Source organism: Ciconia boyciana, chromosome 13 (assembly GCF_034638445.1).
Source record: "Ciconia boyciana chromosome 13, ASM3463844v1, whole genome shotgun sequence".
NCBI classification, from domain to species: Eukaryota; Metazoa; Chordata; class Aves; order Ciconiiformes; family Ciconiidae; genus Ciconia; species Ciconia boyciana.
The window spans coordinates 6,506,858-6,530,889 of record NC_132946.1 but is presented as its reverse complement, the minus strand read 5'-3'; the positions used below and the strand labels follow the sequence as shown (position 1 = coordinate 6,530,889).

At 47.3% G+C, this 24,032-nt stretch overlaps 1 protein-coding gene across 2 annotated transcripts in view; it reads right to left on the bottom strand.

Moving 5' to 3' along the window:
• The window catches only part of INTS1 (integrator complex subunit 1), a 29,735-nt gene extending 6,278 nt beyond the window's left edge, over nt 1-23,457 (bottom strand). Inside the window, exons 1-37 of one of the 2 annotated variants that reach the window (XM_072877967.1) lie at nt 23,303-23,457; nt 22,895-23,185; nt 22,111-22,307; nt 21,736-21,873; nt 20,834-20,993; nt 20,363-20,468; nt 19,887-20,073; nt 19,610-19,755; nt 19,162-19,303; nt 18,630-18,806; nt 18,261-18,369; nt 17,518-17,638; nt 16,786-16,863; nt 16,101-16,258; nt 14,808-14,904; nt 14,321-14,412; nt 13,930-13,990; nt 13,347-13,544; nt 12,958-13,087; nt 12,596-12,775; nt 12,355-12,504; nt 11,592-11,771; nt 11,298-11,402; nt 10,193-10,360; nt 9,723-9,834; nt 9,105-9,266; nt 7,764-7,910; nt 7,256-7,354; nt 6,754-6,878; nt 5,824-6,078; nt 4,964-5,123; nt 4,204-4,344; nt 3,612-3,792; nt 3,405-3,528; nt 2,743-2,861; nt 1,608-1,695; nt 738-964 (exon numbers count right to left, since the gene is read on the bottom strand). In XM_072877967.1, the coding sequence (XP_072734068.1) occupies nt 738-964; nt 1,608-1,695; nt 2,743-2,861; nt 3,405-3,528; nt 3,612-3,792; nt 4,204-4,344; nt 4,964-5,123; nt 5,824-6,078; nt 6,754-6,878; nt 7,256-7,354; nt 7,764-7,910; nt 9,105-9,266; nt 9,723-9,834; nt 10,193-10,360; nt 11,298-11,402; nt 11,592-11,771; nt 12,355-12,504; nt 12,596-12,775; nt 12,958-13,087; nt 13,347-13,544; nt 13,930-13,990; nt 14,321-14,412; nt 14,808-14,904; nt 16,101-16,258; nt 16,786-16,863; nt 17,518-17,638; nt 18,261-18,369; nt 18,630-18,806; nt 19,162-19,303; nt 19,610-19,755; nt 19,887-20,073; nt 20,363-20,468; nt 20,834-20,993; nt 21,736-21,873; nt 22,111-22,307; nt 22,895-23,185; nt 23,303-23,360 (5,369 nt within the window). In that variant the 5' untranslated portion in view covers nt 23,361-23,457. The remainder of the gene's footprint in view (nt 1-737; nt 965-1,607; nt 1,696-2,742; nt 2,862-3,404; nt 3,529-3,611; nt 3,793-4,203; nt 4,345-4,963; nt 5,124-5,823; nt 6,079-6,753; nt 6,879-7,255; nt 7,355-7,763; nt 7,911-9,104; nt 9,267-9,722; nt 9,835-10,192; nt 10,361-11,297; nt 11,403-11,591; nt 11,772-12,354; nt 12,505-12,595; nt 12,776-12,957; nt 13,088-13,346; nt 13,545-13,929; nt 13,991-14,320; nt 14,413-14,807; nt 14,905-16,100; nt 16,259-16,785; nt 16,864-17,517; nt 17,639-18,260; nt 18,370-18,629; nt 18,807-19,161; nt 19,304-19,609; nt 19,756-19,886; nt 20,074-20,362; nt 20,469-20,833; nt 20,994-21,735; nt 21,874-22,110; nt 22,308-22,894; nt 23,186-23,302) is intronic. The other variant, XM_072877968.1, reaches the window with a different exon arrangement.
• Between the last annotated feature and the right edge of the window lie 575 nt (nt 23,458-24,032).

Here is a 24,032-nt window from a genome sequence, read left to right as displayed (position 1 = left end):
GCTTCTTTTGAACTACTCAAATCATTCACAGTCTACAGGGATCCATCCACAGTCTATGGGGATCCATCATTAGGCCATTTGGAGTTAGAAAACTGCAGTTACAAAGGGGCACAGGACAAGAAAGCCCTGCTTACATCTCCAGTGAAGAGCTCCTGCACATGGTACTCATGGTCATCCCCATCCCAATTGGAAGAGTAGTCAGAAGCACAACCATTCAGACTAGGCAGCCTGTTCTCTACACACCTGCCCTCCATAGATCCCTGGCATATTCTGTACTGGGATGCAGTACAATGCAATGGCAACTGAGATTACTCAGTATCTTTTCTAACACCACCATAAGCGAGGTTAGGATTAGGTCAGTTTGTTTCACTGCCACAAATAGACCATCTGCCTGTTCTTGCTACGGCGCTAACACAGCTATTAGGAAACAATCTAGTCTCCATTCAGCTTTGAGAACAATCATAATGGTCAGAAGCAGGATGCGTTATCAGCAGTGATTCAAGGGATGAGTAGACAAGAAATCCCACGTTAGGAACTGCTAATTAAAAATGACCACTGACTTCAAACAAACAAACAAACAAAACCACAAAAACCATGGCAAGCATTTTGTCCTGAAGTCCTAAAAGCAAAAGGGCCTTGAAATGTAACTTTAAAAGCCACCTTCCTGGTCCAAGTACCACTTAAAATGACAAGTAACTACAATTAGAGTAGACAGTGCTCCCCATTTGCAACCCCACCTGCTTCCCCACTGCTGGATGCAGCTGGTCAGGTACTCCGTTACTTTTTTGATGCTCTCAAGGTCCCCATGAGAACAACTGAGCAACAATGGCAGTCGAGACTGGATGAGTGTGCAGGAGGCCTCTTCCGTGTTCTGGTATCTGGTTTCTGCTTCAGCCAGGATCAGCTCCACCATGCTGATCAATTCTGATGCCTTTAGGTGGAGCACAAATTCCTCACGGCGCTTCTGTAATGCAAGGGAACACCCAAAATGAATCCAAACTGAATCCCTAGATCCTTAGATTCCTTCTAGACACACTTTCCCCAACTGGAATAGAACATCTCTTAGGACTAGACTTAAGAACAACCCCATATCTAGAGCTCTGAAAGCATGCATCACAGCACCGAATGAAATCTCTTTACCCCTCTTCTACTTCTGAACTCATTTACTTCCAACTCAGCATGTGTGCTGGGACAGGAACCATAATTCAGCCACTGAACCAAAGAAATTCCTCTGTGGAGAAGAGATGCAACCCCCTTTTCTTGGTGAAATGGGAATTATCCCACACTGGGTTTTAGCTTGCTCACCACTGTAGCCTTGTGCCTAGATGTTTAACGGATATTGTGGCAACTGCTGCAGGAGCTGCAGAGGAAACGCTAAGTGGGCAAACTTATGTGTGTTCATATCAGCTTTTTGGACTCAAAATTGCCACTGTAATATGTAACATAGCAGAGCAACTAAGTAACCAGCTGAGGTACAGGCAGCAAACTTGGCATGCTGCACCTGTATCACGCCAGCCACCTCTTGGGCCATGGAAAAAAAATCAGGCATTGTGAAAGCATCGCCTCTCACTCCATCCAGAGGAACCATGGAAGAACTGAACCACTACCTGAGGAGTTCTTTGGTCCCTTCCCTGCCAGATCCGAGGAATGTGAATACAGGCCCACAAGAAATCCAAGGATGCAGTTGGGTCAAACCTGCCAGAAGACAAAAGACGACAGATTTGCAATTAGAGTCAACACAGCCCCCGGGCAGCACACAAACACATGGCAGCGTCTCTAAACATCATGAGTGCTGTGAAGAAAGAAACATCTGCAAATGTAAAAATAGGATCCATTAAGTCCCGAGAAGGGGTTTGGTTCTGTTCCCAGATTATGACTAAATATTTGTTGCAATAAGCACGGCACAGGCTATGGAGCTGAACAAATGGCATTCAGCAAGAGTGTGGTGGCTACGCGGAGTCTTGCACCACAAGGCCAGAAGCTGGTCATCAACACAAACAATTGGTACAATCAGACCAGTGACCCTACTGTCCCAGTGTATGGAACATCCTATCCTGGCTGTTATCCTGGACTGCAGAAGTTAATGAAATTGTTATCAAGCAAAACATCAATAATAAAAAAATAAGCAAACTGAAACATTGCCAGCTTTAGAAGTATTTCTAGCTTAGTCATGTCCTGCATTACTACTATTAGGTGTTAGCATTTCCTGGTCCATAAACATAAAAAGTTTAAGCACTTCAGTATCTGAGAGCAATGTATAGAAGCTAAGAGATAGGGCTGCTCCAGAGATCAGAACTGGGAGCCTGATGCCAGGAAGGGGGTTAGAGAAAGACTGGTAATGGAGTTTAGTACAACCAAAAGATCCAGCAGAGCCTGCCCAGGTACAGAGATTGCCGTCAGTTTGCTATCCAAGCCATCTTTCAAACCCCATGTTCATAAAGATTATCAACAAGGGCAATGCTAGATGGATTACCCAACGATTAGCACTTCCTGTTTAGAACACAGCCAAATCTTTATGTGCTGCTTCCATCAAACAGCAGGTAATATTTATATCAAGGTACACAAATCAGCATGACTGAAATCAGCATTCTTCTCACAAAGCCTGTTTTTGGCTGGGTTACATCTCCTGGCAGATGCATCGTGGAATGTGGCAGCTCTTGTTCTCAGCTTCCGTTCATTCTCTCTCAGACAGTGAGTTGCCCAACTCAAAACTCCTTGCTTGGCCCAAAAAACAAGACTTACCTTTGCTCTCGGTTTCTGCAAAGCAGAAGCCTGATGCACTGGTGCAGCGTGGTCCAGCTGGACTGGTGAGTGAGAAGAGCCAAGAGATACGGGTGGAAGGAGGGCACCTGGGACCCTGCCTGAAAGGACGAAACAAGGAAGAGATGTACTAAACAGATCCTTGCTGTGAGGTGGATGTAGGAAATACTATGAATATTACAGAAGGATGACGATCCAGGCAGGCAGGCAGGCAGCACAGAAGACAACACGTGGATTTAGGATTTGAACTACAGTACTTTCTAACAGAACATGGCATCAGCCATGAAATTCAGTTTTAGTCTTAGCTTCAGCGTAGCACTTCCGGGCAAGCTATTTATCTGTCTGCAAAAATACCAATGAAAACACAGCTGGCTGGGCTGTTATGGGACTATGTTGTGTCTGTAATGCACTTCAAAGTCCTGAAAAGAACACAGCTGAGGAAATATAAAGATAAGATGAAACATAAGCCTTGCACTGAGAAGGATGCACCAGAATCCCCCTCCTAGTCAGCCTGTACTGCTTTGGAACTGGTATAGCAACACGCAGCAAAACATAAAACTACCCCTTGCCCTGTTTCCAGGTGCAGGTCAGTACCCCAGAAAGGTGGTTTCAGCACAGTAGTCCCTCTATCCAACAACTCTTACTTTGTTCCAGGAGAACAGTAGCTTCTGCTGGAGATCAGGGCAACTGCTGATCACCTCTGGGTCCAACATCTCCAGCCAGTCATTAAGAAGACCAGAGGAGGGCCCGAGCCAAGCTGCTTCAGTACTGAGGAGAAAACAAAGCCAGTATCAGTGGTGATGTGATGAACCCAGACCTACCAGTGAACTCCCATCATTACCTAGGCTCACCTGCAACTGTCCAGCTCCTTCTTCACTGGTGTTTCTTCTTTGTCCTGGAGCAACAAGGAGCTCACCACAGCAATTGGTTTCATGGCAGGAAACCTGGCAGTGGTCTCAACAGTAGCTGAGAAGAGGACAGTCAGGAGTTCCTCCAAGTACGGAGAGTGAGTTTCAATCAGACCTTGAAGGACTAGCAGAGGGAGAAAGATGTCACTCATTACCTTCAGGATGTGGTGAAAGCTATGGAACCTTGTAAGAGTATCATGAAGGCAATCAGTCCAGCATTCCCAAGAGCCTGGCTCAGTAAGGAAGAGGGAAGCCATTTTTAGCTGGGATAGTAGGCTTCTATTTCTCATTTTGTTAGTGGAAACCAACAGTTTGCTGAGACACTTAATCCCAGCCCCAGATCACAGTTTATAAATCCACATACCAGTGCAGGGGAAGGAGTTGATACAAGATGGGACCAAGTTTAGATCAGTTCACATTTTCTGATCCAAGCAGAAGGCAGCTTCCCACAGCCTGAACACTAGGCACTCCCTTGCTGGGCTGGCAGTTCAACCCACTGCTGCAACAGGGAAGGAGAGCAGAAGGACAGCCATACCTTTGCTGACAAGCTCCGGCTCCACATTACACTTCTCTCCTGATTTCAGGGTTGCAATGATGGCACGTACCGTGGAGCTGATCAAGTCAGGGTCACGACGGAAAGTCAGAGCTTCTGTGAGGTGCAAGAAGCCACCTCGAACTGCAAAGAAATCACAGCATTGGCATCACAGGGCCAAGCCAGCCCCCACATCAGGCTTCCCGTCTACAGAAGCCCCATGTGGCTCCAGGGCACAACTACTCAAACATACAACCACACTACACTCTACTGCCATTTTACTCCCACCAAAACCCTTGACAGCTCTTCTATGTTACAGGGACACGTGGCTAAGAGAAAACTCTATAACCACAAACCTATTTCCATGCCTAAGCTCTTGGTTATAGACTCCTCCTCCCAACAGCTGGCAGATGATAAACAACTCTACAAGTCATGATGGGACCTTGTTCCAGAGGCATTCTTGCATGCTCATCTTTCAGGACTACAGCTAGCACAGAATTCCTGGCCTGAGCAATTGGAAGTTTTCCCTGAAAGATCTGCTGTGCTTGGTGAGATGCTACTAGGTGTCTACTGCAAACCCCCAGAGCTAAATCACTTGTCTGCATCCTCATGGAGTTTATATAGCACAGTACAAAACCTCTCTTCACTACTCCTAAGCATGCCTGTCAAAGGCAGCCCACCCCACTTTCTCCTCTGGGTGCAGTTTTGTTTCTGTCTCTTTCTTGTCCCACTCCAAGTCCCATAAGCTGCACAATGCCAGTACCATCACTGATCCTGTGCCTTGAGGAGTACTGCACAGCAAAGGCCTTCAGCTGAGCACGCAGAGGACCATCTTCCACTGCAGGGTTCTCCAACCACTGCAGCATCTGCATGAGGACTTTGAAGAAGAGCGAGGAGAAGGCAGTGTCTTGTGGCATGCAGCGCTGGGGAGAACAGCAAGAGAGACTTGCTTATACACACTTCAAGAATACAACAAAGACAGTAGGAAAGATGCAGATAGTGGCACATACTGCCAGAAATACATAGAGCACACCTACTCTGTTGGACCATAGCTCACTCACATCAAGGCAGCAGCTTCTAGTGTACAAATGCAAGGCAGAAGACTCAGTCAAACACACAATACCTCTCCCAGCGTAACGAGGGGTAACTTTGTGCCTTCTTTCATCGTGATGAAAGGAATGAGATATTTCATTGAATAACTTGCAGCCTGCTCTGAAGATTTCTTTAAGGAATTACAGACCAGCTGTCAAGTTGTCTACAAATGCCCTGGCTTGCAAGACATGTCCATGCTACAAAACAGCACAGACTAGAGATCCCAAAACCAACAGAGACCCACAGCCGCAAATCCACAGTACCACACAGTTACCAGACTAGGTAGGGTACACCAAACCCTGCATGTAAGCCCCAGTTCTCAGGAGTGCTAGGCTAATGTGGCCAGCCTGCATCCAGATGCCTATGTCCAGGCAACTTGACTCCCTCTGTGTCATGCTCCCCAGGCTCCAATTCCAGCATTACACAGGTAGATGGTCTGCACACAGCAGAGCAGATGCACTGCAGACTTTCTGTTTCCTCCTCACCCCTCTCTGTTAAATGCTACAAAGATTCTCATCTTACACCGCTCACCTGATACTGGTACAACTGGCGCATTAGTGGGCAGGAGATGAAGTGGTTACGATGCATTGTCATCACCAACGCACCACTGTGTGGCGAGTTCATCAGTGCAGCTACTGCCTGGAGAAGCTGTGCCGTGATCCCGGTTGCCTGTGCGTTCCCCTGGCGGATGCGAGCCAGTTCCTGCCCCAGGGCCTGCTGTAACGCCAGGGCAAGCGGGCGCAGGTTTGAATTCTGCCATCGTGGGTCTGGATTTAGTGGGAAAAGCTGGTAAGGTACAGAAGGAAATATGTTTATGAGAGCAAATGAAAGGACTTGCCATACAATAAACATCCTGAGGCAGAGGATTGATTTACCTTGTACAATCATACTGTGGGATAACTGGAACCTTCTGATAGAGCTTTTTCAATATTTTAGCACCTGGTACAGGAACAGGCACAGCATCTATGCGACCTCAATGTGACTATCAACACTGACACCATGGGGGAATCACCATACTACCCAAATACAGGCAACCAGCTTGGCCAATTAATTCCCTGTAGGGTCCTTCTGGAGCCAATGGAGAGAGGGAGGCTCTGCAAGCAGACGAGCCAGAGTACAAATGCTGTTTACACACAGCTTTGTTACCAAGGCCCTGCGAGCATTTCACAAATCCTCCATCCACTGCTGAGAGGAAAGGCACTATACACAGAACAAACAAGGTGCAGAGACAGTAACATACTAATAGGCACTGACAGTATTAGGCACGATCAAAAGCCACATCATGTTCAAACTACAATAAAAAAATCCCTCCAGTATCAATTCCAGCAGGCTGTAATAGCACTGCCTCATTGCCTGCAAACACTGCAGGAGGAAGGGGTCAGAAGATGCAAGTATAAGAGAAACAGATTTTGTAAAGCTTCTGCAGGGAAGTAGCTGATTAGCTAGAGATTATAGCAGTACCTGCAGAAAGATGCCTGCTAGATCATCTTCTGGGCCCAGAACCCGGACCTGGCTTAAGGCCCGGATTCGGCTCTGGCCTTGAGAGTTCTCGGGACTAGATTTTGACCTTGCAGTCTCAGTGCTATCTGCAAGAGGAATAAAAGAAAAGAAAGAAAAATGCCGTTATGGTAGCTAGCATCTGGAGTCCCAACACTGGATCACCTTCAGCTTTACAATCTCTAACTACCAAGGAATTCAGTAGCTTTTCTGTCGAGGCCAAGCAAAACCTATTTTTCTATATCACTCAGAACAACTTGTAGTAAACTCCAAGAATATTGGAATTTCTCCCTTCACCAGGAGCAAAAAACTCTAGCAAGGACTAGTGTCTAACTGTAGCTTGCTGATATATTGCAACACAACCCCTTTTGAAAACAGCTCTTCCTGTCCCTCTCAACAGCAATGGAGGAAGTAAGTTTGGAAGACAACTTTGATATTTGGAAGTTTAGGCTATCCGAGGCAGTACCTCGGCGGGCTGGTAAGGATGCAGTGAGCAGGGAGTGGAAAGTCTGGCCTCCTGTTGCTCCTCTCTCATGTTGAACCTCCACAAGGTGAGCCATGTAGTCTGAAAAAGGAGAAGATATGAACACATCATTGTCTTGCCCTCTTTAGTAAAGCAGGACAGAATTGGTTGCTGTTTGTACAGCTCCCACAGTGAAGGGAATTCGCTGTTCCCATGGACTTTGTAAACATGATGCTTTTAAGCCTTGTTTCTTTTACAAGTTAGCCTCCAAATTACATTTTAGACTCTGTACAATCCAATCCAGAAAATCCTTCTCTACTTCAGGAAACATAGCCAAAGGCCATCCAGACAAGCTCTAGGGAAGTGTCTACAGTGACAACAGGCTGCCAAAGCAGCCTGTGCACAGAGTTTGCTGAACTAGTTTGGATTTTTCCAAGGAAGTCACAGGAGATACTTGTGAAAACTGTTCAAGAAAGTAAAATGTGTAGTCAGCCTCATATGAAGCTCTTACTCTTGTCCATGATGTTCTGCTCTAGCGTCTGTGGGTCATGAGATACTGCTTGATCCAGGTACTGCAGAAGTTTGCTCATGCTGGAAACTGGGATTCCAAAGGACTGAACAAAGAGAAGCAGCTGCTGTGGCTCCAGGTCCTGTAGGGCTGAAATACACAAACACTGAGTCCTCAGACCTCTGAATTGCTCAGAGAGCGTCATCTTTATTACCTGATCTTTGTGCTTTTGGCTGGACCAACAATGACATGTTAATGACAGGGCTGCAGAGAGCCCAAAGCCAGAAGTCTGACAGCTGCCTACTATGTTTTCTTTGCTCTGCAAATCATTGCCTTCTTATTGCATCTTCCAGTTAATTCACTCACTGGCTAATTTGATCTTCTGTTTAATTTGATCAAAACCTCAGGAACCCAATCATTTGTATTAAAAAAATAACTTCCACCCTATCTGTTGATGGCTGCAGGCAGGAATTATTGAATAATTCAATCACTGGCTATAGAGAGCTGTCATTTAATTAGTAAGAGACAAAAGCTCTGAATACCAAGAAAAAAAAGAGCACTGACAAGCCGTGTAAGGACAAAAGTAACTACAGGTATAGCTTACATCCTTCAGAACTGCTCTCTACATTGCAAGCATACCATGGAAGCAGTGCTGTGCCTGTTGTCTGGTAACTGTGTAGCTTAATTCAATCTCAATTGTTGTAACAAAGACGGGATCCAATTCAAAGTCCCCCAATTCCTTTAAAACACACAGGAAGTGCAATACTCATACAGATTCTCTCCCCTACTTCAAAAAGTAATAGTCACTGCCTATAAAAGCCAGCAAGATTCAGCACTGGGATCAGAGTGGGAAGAACTGCCCTCCACACTGCAGTAAGGAGCTCTACCAAAGGCACTGACCGCCTCTTCAGTCTCAACTTTCCCCGGGTTCTGCTCTTAATGCCGTGGGGATTAACCTGTGGGGTCTGATGGTTAGCGAGGTTGTATCCATTCTCAAACCTTTGGTACATGAACTACACATCATGGCTGAGTAGGGACACACCCTGGGACATCCCATACATTCCCAGCCAGGAACCAGCTCATATTCTGTACATCTGTTTGACAGCCCTAAGGGACATAGCAAAGAATCTATTGTACGTTTAGATTGCGACTATCACAAAATCTAGAGACACACTGCTTTCTAAATCCTAGCTCCCTGCTCAGCTGCAGCATCTGCAGTGACTGATGGCCCCACCCAAAGGCATCCAAATAGGATGGCTGGGCACACAGAGGACTTGAGCAGGGAAGCCTCTCCCTTTCCTATCAGGAGGGTCTGAAACACCAGTGAACATCCCACAGGCTCACCTGCATCCACAAGACGCGGGACCTCAGAGCGGATCATACGCAGCTTTAGCCAGTCGGGGAGCAGGAGAGCCTCCTCTGAGGTGTCAACCAGAAAAGCAGTAGGAAGGGGCTTTTTCTCTGGGAACCATATATCCAGTAAGGTATAAAAATCACCATCCCCTGCTTAAGAGTGGATACAAAATTATCTCCCATGTTCATAAGCACTTAGAACACCCTACCCTTCTCTCTACAAATCAATATACCAGAACACTTTCTTGTTCAAAGGTCAGAAACAACTTGGGAATAAACACTATCAAGTGGAAATGTGAACTACATATCTGAGTGCCCAGTTCTCACACTACAACAAGTCTCTGAGTCCTTCTTGTTTAGCAGGGAGGAACACACCATCATTTTAATATTTTCTGCTATCTGCAGAAGGCAAAAAAATAAGCCTGCAAATCCTTCACTCTGTGCAGCAATATTCTGATAGATCTTACAGCTACAAACAAATATTGCAAGGGACAAGCCTGTGAGTAGAAGGATTAACAGCTGCCTGACCTGTTAGGAGACGGCAGATAGAGGAAAGCCTCTCTGTATTTTCCATGACTCCTTGAACAAATCTGAGCACACTTCACTAACCTTGAGGTGGCCCTAGTGTCAGAAGAATAACCATGGCATGAACCACAAGGATGTGCATAGTGGCTGTTTCCCCACTAGTCCAACGAAGGAACACCTGATCCTGGGACTCTGACTGGAAAAAGGCAGAAAAAAATCAGCACGAGCAAAGGTGGGGAGAGAAAGAAGAATGAGATCTGTGAGATGCAGATGAAACGAGAACATGAGAATGGACAAATTTGGTGAGACCCAAGTTCCACCTAGCCCAATATCTCCAACAGTGGCCACAAAAGATACCCAAGGAAAAGTTAAAAACGCTTTTTATGTACATATACGCTTGGCTCTGATATTATGCCAACCTCCAATTATTTTCACGTCAGGGAATTCTTGAACCAGACGTGGTTTCTACATACTCAGTAACCATCAATGGGCTTCTCTTTTGTTAACTTGTACAGTTTCTTCTACCTGCTTAAGAAAGGCAGGGAGGCACTCACCCAGCTGTACACCTCCTCGCCCTCCTTACTCTGGCGCATGCGTTTGATGTAGCGAGAAAAGATGGAGAGAAGAGCAACAAGCACTGCATCTGATTCAGCACAGTACGAGAGCTTGGAGAAGAGGTGAGACATGATGGTAGAGCGCTCCACTATGAGTCGGGCTACATCCTGCAAGGAGAAGAGATCCATGAGGTCTTTACTGAACAACACAGACAGGTCATCCTGCTTCATTGAATCACATTCTCCAGTTTCTATCATCAGCCCAGTTAACACCACTCTGGAGATCAGTGTGTAGAGCCAAGAGTAGAACCATCACAACAGGGAAAACACCAGTGCTTTGCATGCATCTTGTGACACCTTACAGCGTACCCAGTTGTAGCACAGCTGCATTCTGACGCATCCCATTATAAAGTGAGCATTTACCTCGTAAAAATTGCATTTCTCTGAAGAAACAGATCTACTGACTCATCATTTAACATCCTCCACATATCTAAACGGATCTTTGCAGGCAGAAAGAACACATGAGCCTCTAGATCCGTGCATCAATCTCCAAAAGACTGTTAACGAAGGATGTAGTTCAACGGACTTAAAAGCAATTTAAAAAAAGCATCCAGATAGAACAATGAAAAAAAAAATCATTTTATAAAAGCCAAACATTAAAAAAAATAAAATCACCAAAACCTTTAAAAAAAATTAGCAGAAATCCAATTTTGGTTATATTAGAGTGCATATCCCACCACTAAGGTTTCTGACTTCCCATTCTCTCCCCAGATATATGTGATGCAGGTTTAACACCTGCTTACTTATGAAACACTACCAGGTGGTGGGATTTCCTTCAAATCACTATCCACTCTTACATTCCCCACACCATCTGAGATGAGCTGCTGGACTGGAGGTTACTGCTTTGATACCATTTCGTGATAGGAAACTGAAGACGCAGGTTGCCTTCCAACACATACGCAGAAACGCAAACATGCAGTTATCAGATTCACATGCTCCCAAGAACCTCGTCGTGCTGGTACAGCAAGTCATGTGCCTACCACTGTCCTGAGATATGCCAGGTCTCCCCGTGCAATCCCTCTGCCCTAGCAACCTGGCCTCTCACCAGAGCAAGGTCATTGTGCTGTCCCTGCTCCTCCACTGGGGCATGCTGGGAGAGGTACACCAAGTAAGCACTGATGGTCTGGGGATCTGTCTCCATGTGGATGGCCTAGAATGAGAATTCCTCTCATTAGAAATCAGGATTTAATGAAAACAAGTACCAGCATAAGAAGAATTCTCCTGCAAGCATATAAACATGTCGATATCATACTCACAGGCAGTTTGCTCAGATTCATTTTAGCATGAGTAGGACAAAGAATAAGCTGGTCACTTATCCCTTCCAGCTACTAACTCCTACCTGTTGCAAGGCAAGAGCTGTTGTTGCTCTAACACTGTCAAACAGCGGCAGCCTCGGGAGGTCTTTCAGCAGCCACTGATATCCCTGCAGCAGTTCAGAATCGCCAGAGTCTTCTTCCATGGGGTGATCTTTCTCCTCTCCATCACGCAGTCCCCCTTCTGACAGCACCAAGGACAGGCCCTGCAGAAGTCACATGGACACAGCAGTTGCATTTGAAGCCACAGCTGGACCACTAGTTTCATACTAGTTAATATAATAGAAACAAGCTTCAAACATCATGGAATGATCCAAATGCAGCACACAACAGGTTTCATATCTCATATAATGTGTTTGCTTGACAGCTACCCTGCTTGAAGTTTCAGTCCTCTGTAAGCATAATCTTTTTGAGCTCTCTGCAATTCCACTTGCCTTGACTATGCTCTAGAGCACCAGGCACTCACTCATTTACATTCCCCACAGACAACAGCTGCTGCCAATTACTCCATGTAGCACATGATCTGCTGAGTCTACACCTGAACTTCACAGGAAACATAGCAAAATCCAGCTCTATCTTAAGAAAAGTACTACTTGGCTGCTGAACAAAGAAGGCTTCTGAGCAGCAGGGAGTAGAAGTGCATTTGATGGGGTTTAGAGATTGAGACAAGTTACTGAAGAAGGATGACATGAAACAATTTCACTGCGCTGGCTCTGGACTCATGAGAATCTAGGACTCTGCCCTCAGCTTCTGACAAACCCTAGTCAAGAAGATTATCATTTTGCTCACCTTCATGGCCAAGACCCGTGAGGCCACCTGGGAGGAACTCAGGCGTCGTAGGAAATAGTCAAGCACCTCGCAGGTTGTCTGTTCATCTGCTTTGGGACCCAACAGCAAGTCTTGCAACCGTCCAAGCAACTGCCTTTGTTTCTGTTGTCTCTGTGGAGCAAGAAGTTGGCCTTTCCAATGAAATCAAGTCTGGGCTGCACAGAAAGTAGGTAACAGAACTGATCTCCAGGAGACTACTCACCTGGCGTTTCTTGGCACGCTGCTCCTTACTCTCACCCTCCTCCTCTTCTTCACCTGAGGTTGACTCATCAGCAGCATCATGAAGCAGGAACTCACAAAGGCACTGCACAGGTAGGACGTCCAAGGAGCCCTCGCTGGACTGAACCAGATCTGCCAGCCATGGCATTGACTGCGATGAGGCCTAGGAAGGAGAATAACAATGCAAGATCAGCAAAATGTAGATGCAGCGCACTGATTATTTAATTCCTGAGCGGTAAACCGCCTTCCCCTGCATCTTACTTAGCTTCCTTTTGTCCCTAATTCTGCTCAAGTTTCAGACGAGAGATGAGATCCCAACATAGCCAAGCCATTGAGGGAGCCCACCTGTCTTTGAATGATGTTGAGAAGAAAGTCAGGATGACGACTGCGACACAGGAGGTGGCCCAAGCGAAGCGACTGGTTCAGGCTTTTCACCTGCTCCAGGACATGTGGTGGAGGTCTGCGCGGGGGGCCCCTGCCAGAGAAACAAGAAGTTATCCACAGGCAGACATACTTTCATTCTTGTGTTGATGAGGATGAGTCAGTTCAGTAGTGCATGAGGGCCACATGCAGGTGGCAACAGAAGGACAAGGACCAAATGTGACACACATCCCACAGGCTACCAAATCTCAGGGCTCTTCTTGCCCACATCAACCACCCTCTGAGCAGTTGGGTTTCCTGACTAGTATTAACTGGGATTTCATTATGGCACCAGACTGCAGAAGGCTACTTACTGAGGGTCCAGACTTGTCAGCTGGGACAGCAAGAGGCTGCTGCTCTCTGTAATTGTTTGTTTTGTGGATGCAGCAGCCAGATGACCCTCAAATGCAAGAATCTCCTGTTTTTCTCTCTGGGAGATTTGAAGTTCACGATTAATCATCTCTGTGCGTGTCTCCTCATCCGTCAAGGTACATTGAGGATAGGAATAATTACTGAGAAAATAAGTTAAAAAAGAAAATGGTTATCTTGACCTATTAAAAAACCTCATGAACCACAGTCAGAAAGTCCCCAGGACCTCGGCTTCATCAGGCAACACAGAAAAAACAAGGCAGCTTCCCAATGGGGCAAGGGAGACTGAGACCTTTTCAGCAAGGAACATCACAGTCATCCCTCCCTTTTTCTCAGCTTTATTCCCTTGCTTATAATATTTCTGTTGGGGGAAGGCACCTTTCCCACTCAAACTGCAGTGTTGCTGCCAGCCAGCTTATTTTACACCAGTCCCACTGGAAAGGAAGGAGCCAGCTGGCACAAACTTCATTCAGAAATATGTGTTTTCGGTGGCCTATTCGATTTATGTAGGGATTTAAGCATACTAACTTGGTCATGACCATTTCCATGAGCATCTTTAGAGAGGGGTACTCCTCCCATGCAGCCAGACCTGCAGCAAAGAAGGGCAATCAGGGATATAGGAAAAAAAATGAGGGTCTTTATATAAATTCTAACACACTCCAAGGTGGGAAGACATACAACAAACTCACTATGGAACAGCTCACCACACTTAGAGCACAGACAACATGATTCCAGCCACATGCTGGTCCAAACACCCACACTGTGTATTTCTCCACACGCAGGGAATACACAGTTAGTTAACTGCAGTTATCTCACCAACCCAGCACATGCCTTGAACACAGGCAACCAGACTTCAGCAGACAGCACCTTGGCCAATTTTTGCAGCAGAACTAGCATCCTGAGAAATGTCCACACTCACCAATGTTTTCAGGATTGAATGCAGCCACTACAAGCAGGAGAGGCCAGGCTTTCCAGTAGAGGGTAGAAATAGCTAGATTTGGAGGCTGGTACCTGCAAAAGCCATCAAGAGATACAAGTAGTTGGATTTGGTTACTTAAGCCCATCTCAAGACTGCTTTTCTCCTTAGTCATGTACCCTTTAGATTCAGCCACATCAGTTTAGTGGCTTTCAAAAATAAGCCTCTCTCAAAAGGGACAGCAGGGTTCAGATGAAAATTTCTAGAGCCAAAAGGTCAGAGTGCTTGCAGAGGAAAGTCCATTCCATGACTCTGGTCTTACTTGCCCTGGAAAAATTCCCACCTGAACATGACACTGAAAAGGTTTCCTCAAGATTTTGTTATTAGAAATTGTAATAGGGAAAAGCATCTCAAAATCTGTGAGCTAGTATTGTTAGTCACAAGGTGAAAATGAGCTAGATCACAAGATTGTCTATGTGATAAGCCTTACCCTGGGGGCAGCTGGATATTCTCTGGATGGTGGTAAGTGCACAGATTTAAGACTGCATCGATCAGCTGGATTCTTTCTACCCTCAGGACCTCAACATCTAGAGGAGGAGAAGAAAAGAGTAAGCAAGTTATTGACCTGTCTACCTGGCTGAAAGTCCTTAAAGAAAAGCATCACAGTATAACAAAAATTTTACTTCAAGCAACTATGTTATTGTGGGCTTGTTCTTATATTATTACAAGAACAAAAAACCAACAACACTTGAGAAGCAGCAATACTTAAAAAAGCTACAAGTCAATATATAAGGATATTGAGCTTTTCAGCTGCAATTTGGTTCAAATTCTCCATAACAGCAGGTTTTTTTCCCAAATGCATCCAATGTGATACCTGTATCTTTTTCAGAACTCAAATATACTCCTTCAGGTAGAGCAGTGAATATGCTCAGACCTTCTGGGGCTCAGAGGAACTAAAAATGCATTTCAACTTTGTTGCGAGTTTTCAGACTCACTCTAACTTAACTCTGAGACTTCCAGTATTTGAAACGGTGCAGCATTTAAAATGCTATACTGAGAGGCTAGACACATTTTCACAGGATATTCAACAGCAAAGTCTAGCTCATTCCACTTGCACTGACCAAATCTGGATTAGACTTTGCTATTAACCAGTCAGCACTAAGAGCACATAAGATGCTTTAGAATCAACCTCTGACAACCCCCTCAACTCTGACACAAACACATATAGCTCAACTGAACAGACACACTCTTCAAGGATGCCGGAATTCAGGACAAATGATGAATGAATTCGTAAAAGGGGTAACAGTTAAGGCTGGTTTTTGTAGCCGATATTCTGTAATAGTGTTTGAATAATGGAATTGCGAGGAGCATACAATACATGGGTTAATTACTTTAACTTCCAACCCTTTCATTTTCTGATGGCCTAAAAATTTCTATTCATTTTATGGTCTGTGTAAAGGACTAAACCGAATTTAAAAATGCTAACTCAAAACTTTGGGTGGCTATTCACAGTCCCTCATCCTCAACACAACCAATAGTTTCCCAAACACTCCAGGGCAGAAAATTAGCAACAGGAAGAAACAGTAGGAGAAAATAAGAAGCTTCTCTAGTGAGAAAGCAACAGCAATACATGTCTGGCTTTGAGCCATCACGACTAAAACATGCTTTAAGTGATGCAAAGATTCTTTGGTACATGGCAGGAGCCACCTCAGCCATGGGTGGCAGTAAGAGGACATGTAGACAGACGTAACCACTTGCTGGCTAGAGCTTTGTGCAGTCTTACCATCTGCTTGCACAGCCGCAGCCCGCTTCACCAAGTGGTCAGCAAGCTCCATGGCATCCGCAGGGCCAAGAGGAAGGTCCCGCGACAAACCGATCACAAGGATCCGCATCAATGTGTCTTCAAGGATGGGCACCTCAGAGCAGAGGCGAAGGAAGAAGCTGCATGAGACATGAGACATCAATCACGCTTCTTTTGACAGCAGCAGGAGGGTTGCTGAAACCCTCCACAGACCCTAGAGGTCATCTGAGCAGAAGATAAATCACAGCTTAGTTTACAACCCTTTCCCTGGTCTCCAGCTCCAAACGCAACTACCTGAAACAAATTGTTTTATGGCATATTGTTCGCATTGCCTTGTACCTCTGCACTTCAGCCTGCTTGAGTCTGAGCTCCCTAACGTTAGCCCAGTACAAACCACACAGTGCAGTGCTGCCCTTCTTACAATTACAGCATCAAGGCAGAACAGCTTGGCACAGGGAACAAGAATGAAGGAGGAAGAGGAACAGATGGAGAACGGAGCAACATCCCTCAATTTTAAGGCAATGTAACAGATGAAGAAAATCTAAGCACAGTTCCAAACCCTTCCAACACAGAACTATATAAGGAACACCAGAAAACACCAATTCCTCTGCCTCCAGCTACAGCAGCTCTGTGCCTGTACCCAGCTATGGGTGGGGGACACACTCACTTGCGGTCACTCTCAGGGGGCCAGTTGTCCCATTTGTAGTAGGTTTCTGGCTGCTCTGTGAAGAGCACCTTGTGGAGGCTGTAGAGATGAAGAGGACAGTAAACACCATCTGTGAGAGGCTCAAGAACACATTCAACAGTTCAGTCTCCCCAAACTCCTGCTAATGCTTCTCATCCTACACATGAAGGAGCCCCCTCAGATAAGCTAGTCTCGCAAAACAACTAAATCACAACAGAGAGGACTATACAGTATGGGCATTGGGCGTTTACACTTCCAGTCAACACATCTCAGGTACTATTAATTCTGGCTTGACCTGCCTCTAATGCCTTGAGGCAGACCCCAGGATACAACCAGAAGCAGGCAGAGAAGACAGCACTACCTATGGAGCCCTCAACCGTACAGCCTGAAAAAGACAAAAGAACATCAAGGGGTCCACAGGGATCATGCTTCGTCAGGTAACTGGGAATTCCCTATTGGGTGGACCCAAATAATACAAATCAGAAATATTTTCCATTATCATATATTTCTGATAAGAGGATGCATCTGCAGGAATTCCTGAGAGGGAGACAGTCCCAGCCTGAACCCTGCTAAAACACTGCTTCTGCTCCCTGTCTGATAAGGGGAGAGAAATCGAACCAAACCCTGGCACATGCATGGTTTTTCATACTATGTCATATACTGTTGGGAAAGCGACTGGTTATGCACAGCAGATTACCAGGCTGACTCTCTTACCAGTGCACGTAGTCCTTTGGAGCCAGCTTGCTGATAGATGGAACGACCGTGTGAAGCCACCAGACAGCATCTCGTTGGATAGCAGCAATTTGGTTCTGGAAAGAGCGCAGCACTTCCAGGTCTGAAAAACAGTAAGGTTACAAACTACACACATATCGGAGCCCCATCAGGAGCCAAGCAGGAGAAGGTGGCTGTTTCAAGAACACACAGTAACCAGGGCTCCAAAGCATCAACAGTAAACTAGGGAGAGGTATATCAGACAGCCTTAAGCATCCCAGCACTGACAGCACACATGCTTTGCTTTCTGATGCGCCCTGCAACAAAACCCCCAGATGTAGCACAGACTAAGTAGCGTTGTGAAAATAATACATCTGGGCAGTCACTTCAGTGCCACCCCAAAGTCCTGTCTCCTCAGCATTAAGTACTCGGTAATCCTTACAGCTGCCCCTCCAGGCGTGACCCAGTTCCTCAGTCCCCTCCATACACAGTCCCCTTTCCCCAGCCTCTCAACCACTGCTTCCATAGATATGAAAAGCACCTGTGTATTCACCCAGCCATGCAAATGCCACATCTGCCAACTCTGTCAGCCCCAGGATGATAGCAAGCACCCCCGTGCCTCTATTCAGAATGGAGGCTTACATCCCTTCCTAACTCTTGCCGCAATGTTCCCCCAACCCCAGCACTGCCAGAAGATATCTACCAAGCTGCCCATCTTCAGAGGGAACCTAGGTTCTTCTACTTACTCTTTTTCTCTCCTTTGTCCCAAGCAATTCCAGCCTCCTTCACTTGGGCTGTGATACCAAGCATCATGGAGACAGCTAGCAGATCAGTTATGTGGATGACAAACCGCTCCTTTAAAAAAAAAAAAAAAAAAAGTGTTTTGAATCAGCAATACCCAAAGCTACCTTCTGGAAAAGTGTTTCATCATCAAAAATGACAATCATGGATGTTTGGAAATGGGATGTGGGAGCACTGCTATGAAATGTGAGACACAAATACTGACTCACTCAGATAACAAAGAGCACAAGAAAGAACAGCCAGAAAAACAGATATAGAAGAGCCCAGTACACCACTGGTACCTTCAGCACCACAAGGGTCAAAGAAAGTGGTACCTTGAATTCCATTTCTGCGTACTGGGCCTCCTTCCGTTCCTGCATAAGACCCAGACAGAAGGCCTGGAAGTTGATCTCATGCTTCGTCTGTTTTATGATCTCTCGCAGCAGAGCCCGTGAAGCCCGCAGGTAATCGTCCTTAGTAGTCAAAAGATCCTGGAACACCATTGCTAGGTACTGAGGCCATACAGAAAGAGAAAACTTTCAGTGCATTGTAGTGTATCTGCATCCACAAAATTAAAAGACACAACGAAACAATGCTGGTGGTATGCCTGTCCTTCAGACCCTCAGGGAGCTATAGCAACATTTCTCTCATGAAACTTCATTACCACAAGGTTGGTCACCCAGAATGTAGGAGTTAGAAAATGCCCATGCACATTTATTCCTAACAAGTGCAACAATATAATTTCAAAACAGTGTGATCCAGATCACACAGCTGTCTGTGGAAAGATTTCATTTGAGCCTCAATTCAACTAAATCTCTCGGGTAGGGTTCTGGGATCACCAGCAGTCACACAAGACACTACACCTACCTTCGGAGCTTGCTCTGAGCTATGCTGAAGCACAGTATACAGGATCTGCATGTTGTTGGGATTTCTTGCATTTGATAGTTCATTGAAAATCACAAACTTAATTGTGGTGCCCAGGTTATCCCTGTGCGCATTCAGCAGCTCTCTGCAAGGGAAGACCAGAGGTATCGGAGCTGAGGTTTCACTGCAGCTAGACCCACTGTTTTGATTTCTCTTTGAAGTATTTAACACACAAAAGTGAAGAGGATGGAGCAGCATGTATACCCAGCAGTATCAAAGGATTACTGAAAGACTTCCAGGCCAATTAAATTAATTTAAATGTTACACAGAACACCCCATGGTCCAAGCTGGTATTTAAAACCACTATGCAGAGACACTGAGACCGTCAAGGCCCTGGGCACATCTTCCAGAGTGCCTTCTCTTCCGGTCACAGACCCGGTCATTCACTCACCTGACACACAACATGTAGTGGTTGAGAAGGACTTTTGGCTTGAGACGAATTTTGATCAGGTTCGAGATAACTTCCATGTCCTCTGAGCTGTGGGTGTTGCAATTCATACAGACTGACATCAGCAAGTCCTGAGCTGGCTTGGTCAACTGCAGAGGAAGAACAGAAAGGCTACAGCCACCTGCCATCACAGATCAGAAACGTAACTGGCACACAGCATGCAGCCCCCTTGGCTGGATTCCAGACCAGGTCCAGAAGTGTTGTGCTTCAACACCTTTACCTTTGGATTCTGCAGCCACATCTCCAGCCTCTGCACAGCCATCTGCCGCACCTCTTTGTAGCCACAGGTTGCCGTCAGCAGTCGAAGGAGGTTCCTGGAGACATTGTCCATTGGCTGGCGCCGGTTGAGTTGGTCCCGCAGCATGTCTAGGACATATTCCTCCACACTCTCTGCAAGATCGTCATACCTGGGCCACACAAACTGCATTTTATTCCCTTCCACACAAGCCAGCTTGGTCACACTTTGCTGTGTCCAGAGATCAGCATCTTTTCTTGTTCGTGGTATGTGTTACAAACAAACAAACAAAATCTACTCTTTTCTCCTGGAACCAGTTGTATCTGATGCTCAACATCCTCTAGCAAGTGCCACAGGATAGCTAGTGCAGAGAGGGAGCTCCCTGCCGCAGCATTGCAAGAGTGGGCGAGCACAGACAGATCTACCACACGGCTACATCAGGAGAATGAGAGGCACTGTACCTGGGCATGAGCTGGCCCTCCTGCTCTGGGCTCATTTTCTCCTCTGCAATCAGCAGCTCACTCTGGCTGTCTTCCTCCTCCGTCATGGAAGGGTGTGGACTACTCCCTAAGAGAGACGAGCATGCAGCACGCTTCATGAGACAACTCTTCTTTCTAGAGATCACTCACTCATGCTCTTATGTGCTCAGCTTCTTTCAAGGATCCCCTTCAGCAACATTGACGGAGGCCACAACTAGTCACTTCCTCACACTGTATCACAAACAGGCACATTCTCCAAGCCTCCTTCACTGCCTGTCCTCAAACATCCCCTAGAAATGAAAGAGCCTCAAAGAGAGCAAAAGCAATGCCTGGAACTCAAAGCCTGGTCTATGTGACTCCATCCAGTAACAAACTATTCTCACCATATAATAAGCTCACCAGGCTCCATCCTCTCCCTACCCTTTTGTTCCCGCGTTCTAAACATCTTCTTACCAGCACTAAGGTCCCCTCCACTACGTCCAGCTTCCCCATGCAAGAGCATGCTCTTAGGAGGCATCTTTGTGTTAAAAGCTGTTTGGATGTTATCCACAAATGTCTTGCAGTGAGGGCTGTCCACCCAGATGCGCTCCCCAAGGGAGTCCTCAATGTAAACCTACAGGACAGAAAGCAGGAGAGAACATAAACCATGCTCAAGCCTTTTTTGTACCGGTTAATCAGAGGAGTATTCATAAGCTTCCCAAGTTTGCATTTGTCTTCAACATACAGCTGCGAAGTAGGAAAGTAACATAACCTTTGCACGGATTAAAAACGGAGACCAGATGACTGCAGGCAAGTCACATAAGAGCAAAAAAACAAACCATCACATCACAAGCTCTTCTGGGCACCGACCCTCTCAAGCAGAAAAGCTGATTAAGCTTTAGCAAAGATTTTACAACAAGTTCTATCACCAAAATACAGAAGCTGGTCTTTTAAAAGCTTTGCCTTTTTAAATCAATGGGTTGCATTAATCCCTATAGACAAACCAGAGAGTAAGAAGTCTCTGGGACATTTATATCAGTACAGATTGTCAAAAGCATCTCAGAAAAGAGCAGAGATAAGGCAACAAAAGGCAAAGGAGACCACAGCATTTCAACAACCAGCAGAGATTTTCCTTTAAAAAAACCAAGGACTCTGGTTTTCTCCCCTGTCAATACAGCATAGGCCCAGCCTCCAATTTCTGCCTCCTCCAGCTGCATTCCCCACGCTGGGCAACAGGCCACTGGATACCCCCTTCCCCTGCAGCGGGAATAATTCCTCTGCTTCTATCCTGTCCCCAACACATGCAGCCTTCCCAGCCCTGGACAGTTTTACCCAGTCTGCCCACATTCCAGCAGAAGCCCCCTTGGTTTAACAACCTTAACAAAAATCTCTGGCCAGTTCTCATCCTCTTCGTAAGCTGCCATGAGAAGGTTGCAGGCCAAGACGGACACGAGGCTATTCCCTTTGGCTTTGAAATTGATAGAGGCATCTCTTCGGAGTAGGCTGCACAGTGCCTGGAATATCATCCACAAATAATAAATTAAAAAAAACAATCAAGCCATCTTGCAAGAAAGCATACAGAAAAGCTTTCAAAAAACAAATACAAATTGCAGCAGCTTGCCGCAGAGCTATGGTATTTACGAAGACACGCAGATCACGCTCTGGCTTGAGAGTGACTGCAACCACGCTCGCAAGCTGGCAGCAACGATACGACAGTAAGCCTAGGAGTCCCAAAGTGGCACGGCCCTCACCTCGATAACCCCTTCAGTAGCAAATATGTTTGGTTTGATTTTTGCCAGGTACATGAGGCTCAGGTAGAGTGTGGTATCAGGTTTGGCTCTGTTCATTTTCAGCTGCTTCACAGCTCCACACAGCACCCCCTCAATACGGTCATCGTTGCCTTCTGCCTCTGCTGCCTCAATTTCATCCAGCAGCACCGTGGGGACAACTGCAATCATCAACACACAGGCATCAGGATTCACCCTCATGCACAATAACCTGCCCCGAGATGCTGACGGGGCCAGTCTGCAGGAAAGCAAAGCGTGAACCTGCTCACCTTTAGCCCCTGCAATGGCTTTTCCCTACCCAATTGCTATTAAAAGCTCCGTTTCACACCTGACAACACCCCTTGATTATTCTTCGGGGGGTCCGTGCTAGAATACTCCTCTGCAAATGTATCAAACACCAGAAAATGGCACGACACTTCAAAAAGCAAGCAATGTTCAGATCCGCAGTCTACTAAAGAAACATACGAATAAAATACCACGATCCAGACTCAAAGATTTCCTCAGGGAGTCTTTCAGATGCTGCTATTAAACAGCTATCAGGCAGGATGAACACAACCCAATGCAAACAGGAGAAGGGACAAAACTGTGACTTCAGCCCTATATCCAGCAGGGGAAAGCCAGAAGGACAGCACATTAATGCCAGCGTATGGGCTTAGAGACGGGCTCCTGGGCTGAAGCTCTAGGGAAAGGTAAACTGAAGTTTGCATCCTCGCTCGCCTGTCATGGCAGAAGCGGAGCGAGGCCTCACCTTCAATCGGGATGACAGACGGCTCCTTGATGGAGGGTGAAATGGCTCGCTTCTCCGCCACGGCCGCCTCTGCCAGGCGTCCCAGGGCGCTGAGGGGAGGCGTGGAGGAGAGCTTGGGGCGCTTGGTCAGGCCGGTCAGCCCCGCCGGGCCCGCCAAGCCGGCGGCCGCGTCCCGCTTGCGCTCGGAGGGCAGCCCGGGGGGCGCCGGCTTCAGCAGGGTGACGGCGGTTTTGCCCTCGCCGCTCTGCCCCTTGGAGCCCAGCGCGATGAAGTCTCCCGGCGGCGGGTGGGCTGCAAGGGGACAGGGGGCAGACGTGACAGCGCCGGCCCGCGGCGACCGGAGCCCCCCGCCCGGCCCCGGCCCCCCTCCCTCCCCAGGCGAGGCGGCCGCAGCCCGCCGGGACTCACCGGAGGGTTTGGGCACGGCGCTGGGCCGCCGGACGGCGGCCGCCTTCGGCCGGTTCATGGTGCCGCCGAGCACAGGCCCCCGCGGACCGGCCGCCACCCGGAAGCGGAAGTCCCTCGCCGCGCCCCGCTCCCGCGGCCGGATGCTGCGCCGCGGCGGCACCTCCCGCCCCGCCCCGCGGGACAGCGCCGCCTGGTGGCGGGAGGGCGCGGCGGGGAGGCTGTGACGCCCCCTAGCGGGCTGGAGTGTGAACTGCAGCCCGGGGTGGGACGGGGGAGATGGGGGAGATGGGGGTCTGGGGTCAGGGCTGGTGGGGGGGCTCTTGGGGAGGCTGAGGCCACAGAGGGAAGGGGGCTGGAGGGGCTGGGATTGGGGTCTGGGATGGGGGTCTGGGATGAGAGAGGGGAGTCAAGGGGCTGGGATGGGGGCTGGAATCCGGGGGGATTAGGGGCAGAAATGGAGGATGGAACTGGGGGGCTGAGATTAGGGACTGAAGTTGGGGGGTGGGATAGGGGGGCTGGAATCAGGGGCTGAAAGTTGTAGGGGGCTGAAATTTGTGGGGGGCTGAGATTAGGGGCTGAAATTGGGGGGGCTGGGATGTGGGGCTGGAACTGGGGGGGACTGGATTGGGGCTGAAATTGAGCAGCTGAAACTGGGGGGATGGAACTGGGAGGACCAGGATCAGGGACTAAAACTGAGGAGCCCCGCAGAAACTGGCTGCAGCCCCCTCCT